We start from the raw sequence: 7,265 nt of genomic DNA, 5'->3' as shown, positions 1-7,265 counted from the left end.
TGTTCCCAGGTGCACATTTGTTTTCTTCTATCAAATGCCTTCCATAAACTTACAGAAAACACGACATTCTTCAGTACTGACTGCGTCCAATGGGGGGGAAAAAAGCGTGAACCTGCTACTGTTCTCTAAACTTACACTTTGGCCCTTTGTTACCATGTCTGGATAATCTTTTACCAGTTACTGAGAAGGGTACGTTAAATTTTGTATATAGAGGTATTCATTCAGAATAGGTTTAACTGCAACATATTGTAGAGGAGTTAAGTTGATGTGGAAGGACTGTTTTTCACATCAATGTGGTGCTAGAAACTGAAGCACATACATTTCATCACAAGGTAGTGTACTGTCTATTTGCCATCATTTTTATTTTTTTTTTAATTCTGTTCTGGAATCAACGCCTGTGAAGACTTGCTGTTGCCAACAGCTCTACTGCAGTGATTACTTATCTATATTTCAAAGATTATTTATGTCCCATCTCCAGTGTCATTTAGTTCGGGGGGGGGAAGGGAGGGAGGAGGGGCAGAAACACCAGCCAACCCTGGTATGTGCAGAGGATCAGTTCTGGCACAAGTTTGTGCTAGTCGAGCCAAGGCCTACAGAGTTAGCCATAGAGCAAACATCCATAGTCAAACTTCTCTTCCAGGGGAGAGGATCGATTTCTGTATTCCTGCTACAGCAGTTACACAAAATCAGAAATGGGTAGTAGCAGGAATTGTCTTCAGGGTTTACGTACTTCAACCGCTATTGTTCAAATTCACCCCTCTCCTGACCCCATAGTCTTCTAACACAGTAAGAGGGTGCCTCCGCCAGCCTGCCAGTGTGACGCTTCCACGTTAAGCAGATGTAGTTAAAGTCTTTAAGAATTTACTTTATTTTTGAGAAGTTGCTCATTTACAGTGGAAATGAATCATTAAACATGGTAGACTTTCAAAACCAGATTAACAAGAGAAGTGTAGCGCCTCGAATCGGAATTCAAACACACAGCTGTGGATGGGGTAAAGGTAAGAGCAGCTATCTACTGAACATGCACATTGGAGTGAAACAGAACAGAATCATATTACCACTACTTCCTGCAAAATTGGTTTCATACATGAAGTTTTAGTTCAAGGAGGTCAAAAGTAGTTGAGAAAAACCTACTATCCATACAATACAAAACCCAAATCCTTCAAGCGACTACTTAAGGGGAAGCAAAGTCCCAATTTGTACTTTCGATGGGTTGGAAGGATTTACGTTTCATTTCTTCTGAGGTTACAGCTCTTTTATTGTTTATTTTTATGGATTTGTATCATTACATGACAAGTCATTAGCACCAGTTACTGATTGTCATCACTGTAGTAGCGCTGTTTCAGAGCTCTGTATTTTCTGAGAAAGTACAAAGCCTCCAACTCTTTTATAACAAATTCTCCTCGTGCAATTAGTTGCTTTATTTTTTCAGGATCTTTCACATCTTTATTTTTTAGAAAAGCTGCTTTCAAACGGCTTCTAAAGTAGTCTGCTCCTTTGGGATACTCCCTTCCAAGGTACAGCAGCTTGAAAAAAAAAAAAGATTTTTTTTTTTTAATAGATCAGGTGCACAGTGTAAGGGTTTTGTCTAGTTAAGAAAAGTGCTCGTGGCATTTAAGACACTTACATTTTTGTATAGATTCAACACTTCCCCTCTTAAAGAACTGGCCATTCTCACATTTCAGTGAACTCTTTAGTCTCGTCTGATTTTTTTTTTTTTTTAACCTGAAGAACAATCAGTTTGACATTAGCCTCCCGTGGGAGTCAGTAAATCCCAGCCTCATCCTCCACAGGAACCGCACAGCTTCTAACCAGACTCCTTTCTCTTACTGAGCCCTGTCCGCTCTGTTATTTTCTGGCTCTACTCTCTCTCTCTCTCTCTCTCTTCTGCTTTTGGCTTCTTTTAATTTTTGTTTCCATTTAGCTTCTCTTTCTCTTCTCCCCTTCCATCTGTCCTCGTCTCAAACATAAAACAAGAAACCTCCAGAGCCTTTCAGCTGCCCTAACACTTCTTTATCTTCGTGCTGTTCATCGGCTGCTTTCTCACGTGCTTACGGTTTTCTACCTGGCTCCTAGCCCGGCAGCTTCTTTGTCCCTGGTCTGCTACGGAAGCATTTGTATCTATATACACGTGCGTATATAGACATACGGTGGTAAATATATAGCTATATAAAAAAAATAAAAAAAAGAGACAACTGTAGGAATTCCTGCAACTTCCGCGTTCATGAATTTTGCTTTTTTTAAACCGCTGAAGTGCATTACGAATTGAGGCTAGCGCATACCGGCAAAACGTAACGTAAAACCATAAAAAAATGCGGTAGTAACAAAGGAAACCTATTTCTGTTTTTGTAAACAAAAGCAACCGGAATCAGACCTGGCTTCTGCGGACGGCGCTCCTGCCGCAGGGGGAACCGGCTGGCCTCCCGGAGGCCCGGCGGGGCCGGGGGCCGTCCCCTCGGGCTGCCGCCTCCCCCCCGCTTTGCCCGCGGGGGGCCGGTGCCCGTCGCCCTGCCCTGTACCCCCGGCGCCCTCACACGCACGACCCCCGACCCTCCCCGGCCGGCGCCCGCGGGGCGGGGGGAGAAGGACAAGGTCAGCGTCTCACCAGCTCCGCGCCGCGCCGCGCCGCGCCGCTTTACGGCAAAGCCGTAACGGGAGGCACCGCCCTTCTCCCGGCCGGCCGGCCGGGGGCGGGCGGCAGCACGGCTGCGCCTAGGGGCGGGGCGGGGCAGTGGGAGGGAGGACGCGATTGGCGGCGGCGAGCACGCGGGAGGAGGGGCTGGTCGCCGAGGCAACGCGGCGGCGCCATGGTGAGAGCGGGCCGGGGGCGGCGGCGGCGGGCGGCGGCGGGCGGCCCGGGGCGTCTCCCCGTGAGGGCGGTTTGTTCCGGGGGCCCGCACCGCGGCGGGCCGGGGCTGCCGCCGCCCGCTTCGGGTGACCCAGCTGCCGGCGCCGGCGGTGAGAGCGCGGCCTGCTGGGGACGGCCGCGGAGCTGCCCCTGCGCCCTCGGCTGCTGCCGCGGGCGGGCGGCAGCGGCCCGTGGCCGGGCGGTGGGCCCGGGCGGTTTGCTAGTGCCGGTGTAGCCGCAGGGCTTTGAGCTCCTGCAGCTGAAGAGGGGAGGCAGGAGCAACGGTAACGGGCGCCTCGAGGCGCTGATTAGGTGGGGAAGTGGGTAAGGGTTGGGCTCGAGTAGTCCGCACGGGCTGCTGAGGTACCGGTATATGGAAAAACGGATTTAAGACTGAAAAAACCGCCTGAAGGGCATGTTAGCTTTTCTGCAGTCCCCCGATCTAACTCCTCGTGCTGCGGTTTCTTCCTATGGCTGCTTAGCGTGAAACCCGGCTTGGAGGTAACTAACGCTTTGTTGCCAGAATCGCTCTGCCGTACCAAACTTCCCTGCGTTCCCGTGCACAGCCTCTCCTCTTCGCCTTCTTCCCCTTTCTCCACCCCGTAGGGAATGTGCTCGAGTGGGTAATCGGTCACCCTGAAGTTACAAAAATTCACGTGGCAATACTTAGTCGTTGCACAAAAAAGGTAATTGCTTGGTAAATCGAATAAGGGATTTGCCGTTAGGCGTTTGGCTTTCTAGAACCTGTTCTTATTTCCTGTAGTCGTTTGGAGAAGTCCCCTAATTACATTTCTTCACTTCATGTGCAGTTTCCCCATGAACGACAAAAGACTCGATGGTGTTTCTGTGTTCTTTTAGGTCATCGCATGATGTAATTTAGTGTTATTAGGAATAGCATGCAGTTGATGAGTTCAGAAAACACTGAAAACATTTTTTGACTAAATTATGTCTTGGACTAAATCACCTATTTGATGTACATTAATTTTTTAACAGTGGGAATAAATAGATATACTTCTATAACCATAAGTGTAATCTAGCCTGATAAATTATGGTGGTCCGGAGTCATGTGCTGGTGGCTAATTTTCTGCAATATCGAAATTATTGTCAGTTAATCTCATCTAATTTTACAGAATGGTTGTATTTTCTAGTTATTACTTTACACTTGATACCCTGTTCTCTGATGCTCACTTTCCTTTTTTTTTTTTTCCCCCATGATCTTCTAGGGTCCAAAAAAGAAGAAAAAGGTAGGTAGGCAGAAACATGCTCTAGTTCACATACAGCATTTTGACCCTTGCAGTGTTAATTTAGATAGTGTGCAAGGACAGTTCTGTTATTTTGGAAATTATATGAGTAAAATTACAAAGCACTTCATACTGAAATTAAAGTAAGCATCAGTTACTTCTGGACTTGATGTCTACAAAACATTATTTTTAAGAGGTTCTGCCATAATAAAGGTGCTGTGACACCATAATTGTATGCAGATGTGCTTTTTAAAAAGAAAAAGGTGGGGGTTTTTTGTTTTTTAATCTGTATTTCTTCTGAGCCAGTTGGTCAGGCTCAATCAAATTTGAAAGAGGAACAGGCGTCTCCAGGACACTAAGCTTATGTGCCTTTTGCGAGGAGGCTGAGTCGTGTTCCTGCAGAACTGCTAGAGAGAAGATGGCGAGCGCAGCCGCTGTGTGTTTTGCTTGGCGGCGAATGTCCGGCTGGAGAGCCAGTGTCCTGGCTTGGAGCCGCAAGCTGGACACAGAACGTGATGGGTAGGGGAGACAACAGACAGAAGTCCACGGGAAACTGGATTGCATAAATTCATGCCCGTGGATTTTTCTTAATTCAGTGATAATGAAATTATCCACCCCACCCTCAAAAAAGAACACGTTCAAATGTATTCCTTGGATAACTGTGCATCTCCAATTTCTCAGTGCTATGCTAAGTTGTAAGAATGTGAAAAGAAGTTGACTAAAAAGTGATTGTAAGTAATTGAAACAAGCAGGTTTTCCATTTTCACTGGAAGAAAAGTAATCAAAGATTTTTTTTTTTTTTTTCCCCTGAACTGGAAGGAATCGATTCTTCCCTGAAATCTTAATGGGTAGAATTGTGGTTTTTACTGACTCTGTTCTAGGAGAAATTTGCAAATAAATGCTTTGGTAACAAATGTGATAAGATGCACGCTAGCTCTGGCGGGTGTACGTTTGTTGTTGGCACTAAATTTTCACCATTGTTTTTGTTCAAGCTTCGTGATAACCTTTGTATTCAAAGTTACATTTATGTATATATTTATTGCCATGCAAAGTAGTGTAAAATGAATAGCTTTCCAAGTGGTTATTTGTATCTGAAAATAGACTAGTCAGAAGCAAAATGTGAAATAACAGTATTTGTAACACACTGTGTGATGTTTCACGAAGGTTCTCCTTGATTATTTCTAAGTTCCCTATCAATTGGATTACTTGTAACAATATTTACCAAATTATTAGGAATACTCGGGTGGAGTGGGTAGGAAGACTTCATTATACCATCGTGTTCATTTGCAACTGTCTGGACTTAAGTCCTCTTTTGTTGCCTCTCCCCGTCAGCTTTGTTGGACCTCATTCTTTATTGCCTTATTTACACCTCTGCAGGATGGGCACTATGCTACTGTGCTGGTTTGGTACCATTCTGTACCTATTTCTCTGCGGAAGAGAAGGATTGGATTCCTAACACATGCCTTTGATCCTTAGTGTTTATTTACATCGTGACACCGTCCAATTATATTCTCTTGCTGACACTGTGGATGAAACTCATACTGGTTTAGTCGTTTTACCTTACCTGAGTGAATCCTTGTAAGCCCTTGTCTCTCACCAGTGATGGCATGGGGACTTGGGATTCAGCGCTCTGATGTGCGACATCCAGGTTAGATGCCTAGGTAGAGGGTGTGTCTCCTCCTCTTTTCACATTGCCTCGCACTCTGAACCAATTTACATTCCGTATTTTCTCTGTTTTGAAAAAGTAAACGTTTGGTTTAATTTAAGTCTCTGTGTGTGTCAGTGGCAGAATACCGTTGTTCAGCCAGTACGTAGATACACCACCAAATGCAAGTCATTCGTTTTCCTTGACATCTTGTCTTTTGTCATCCATACCTTTGCTTTCAACCTTAGTTTAGGCTGCTGTCACTCTTTGTTTTTTCCGTATGCTGGAGCCTGTGCAGAATACCATGGTTTATTTTCTCACATGTGCAAAAAAAATAGCCTTATCTGTCCCACTTATAAACAATAGTGTTGGCTGTGAATTAATTTTGCAGTTCAGTACAAAATCAGCCTCCTTGTCTTTACAAGCTCCACAAACTTGTTTTGATTTACTTCCTGGCCCATCTTTCTCCCCCCTGCCCCCCTCACCTCCCCCCGCCCCCTCTTTTTTTTTTTTTTTAATCTGTTGTATTCAGGCCTTGTCTTCACAGCACCTGCCTTCAGGAAGAGCACTCCTCTCTGGTATCATTCCATCAACCCCAGATGGAGTCAAAGCACGTTGACTGCGAGCTTATTATGCGTGCAATACAATGGCAGGGTTACCTGTGTAAACGCTGAGTAAAACTGAATAAAGATAATTTAGTCCTTAGTAACTATGTGCTTGGTGAGGATTGCAACCTTAGGCTGCTTTTGCTACTGCATTAACAGGAAATGAGTGTTTTCCTCTTGTGTGTCTTTAAGTGCTGTCTTCTAGTGACAGTGCTGATCCTACACGTTTGATTAAACATCCCAAGACTGTGTCAACACAAAACCCAAACAAAATTATAATAAAAAATAAAAGCCCATCCAAGAATCTTTCTTTTCGCTGGTGAGGTAAAAAGTGAGGGGCCATTAGCAAACATCTTCAAATCCAAAGAGAATTATGCTTTCCACATCCTAGCTGTTCAAGTCTCTTGAAGGCAACGTGGTGGCCTCATGTGCACAGCTCCAATTGTCAAATTTTTGTATGTATCATCAGTGAGGGATCTATGAATTACAGGACAAAAATAAGTGTTCTGTTTTGGTTAATCTGTTACATGACAGTAGATTTTGCATGGTACTTACCTTGTCTTTTATTTTTTAAAAATGAATACCCAGACTGCAAAGAACTGATAAGGAAGATAATTTCTGAGAAACCCAAATTTAAAACATAGTTATTCTAGGATAACATATTCTAGAGGTTGAACAGTTAACTGTCTTGAGTTGCAGTTAGGATTTTACAACAGAAAAGAGAACTCTCTGTTAGTTGTCTGGTGAATTAGATACTTCTAAACGCCAGACTTGCCTATGTCCCAAAATACATTTCCCAGTATTTCCTAAAATGTTTGAAGTTGTAACATCTACTTTTTAGCAGATCTACCTGTTACTCAATTTCTACACTAAAACAAGAGATTTTAATATTCTCCTAATGTGGCCGTGTTCAGGAGTGTCTAGCA

General features: G+C 44.3%; 2 protein-coding genes across 2 annotated transcripts in view; one reads left to right on the top strand and one right to left on the bottom strand.

Annotated features, from left to right (window-relative positions):
* Positions 1 to 844: 844 nt before the first annotated feature.
* ETFRF1 (electron transfer flavoprotein regulatory factor 1) lies at positions 845 to 2,087 on the bottom strand. The gene is made up of 2 exons (XM_076343337.1): positions 1,628 to 2,087; positions 845 to 1,526 (listed from the first exon to the last, which is right to left on the bottom strand). The coding sequence occupies exons 1-2, from the start codon at positions 1,670 to 1,672 to the stop codon at positions 1,311 to 1,313; spliced, it is 261 nt and encodes an 86-aa protein (XP_076199452.1). The 5' UTR covers positions 1,673 to 2,087; the 3' UTR covers positions 845 to 1,310.
* Positions 2,088 to 2,763: 676 nt separating this feature from the next.
* DNAI7 (dynein axonemal intermediate chain 7) overlaps positions 2,764 to 7,265 on the top strand; it is a 28,001-nt gene continuing 23,499 nt past the window's right edge. The window contains exons 1-2 of the mRNA XM_076343300.1: positions 2,764 to 2,810; positions 4,072 to 4,092. Of these exons, the coding sequence (XP_076199415.1) occupies positions 2,808 to 2,810; positions 4,072 to 4,092 (24 nt within the window). The 5' untranslated portion in view covers positions 2,764 to 2,807. The remainder of the gene's footprint in view (positions 2,811 to 4,071; positions 4,093 to 7,265) is intronic.

This window comes from Aptenodytes patagonicus, chromosome 1 (assembly GCF_965638725.1).
Source record: "Aptenodytes patagonicus chromosome 1, bAptPat1.pri.cur, whole genome shotgun sequence".
NCBI lineage: Eukaryota > Metazoa > Chordata > Aves > Sphenisciformes > Spheniscidae > Aptenodytes > Aptenodytes patagonicus.
The sequence above is the reverse complement of the archived record's forward strand: the minus strand, read 5'-3'. Positions and strand labels throughout refer to the sequence as shown.

Coding starts and splice junctions, on each gene's coding strand:
- ETFRF1 (XM_076343337.1), bottom strand. CDS start 1,672: ATGGCCAGTTCTTTAAGAGGGGAAGTGTTGAATCTATACAAAAAT. Junction 1,527..1,627: donor TGTTGAATCTATACAAAAAT/GTAAGTGTCTTA, acceptor TTTTTTTTCAAG/CTGCTGTACCTTGGAAGGGA.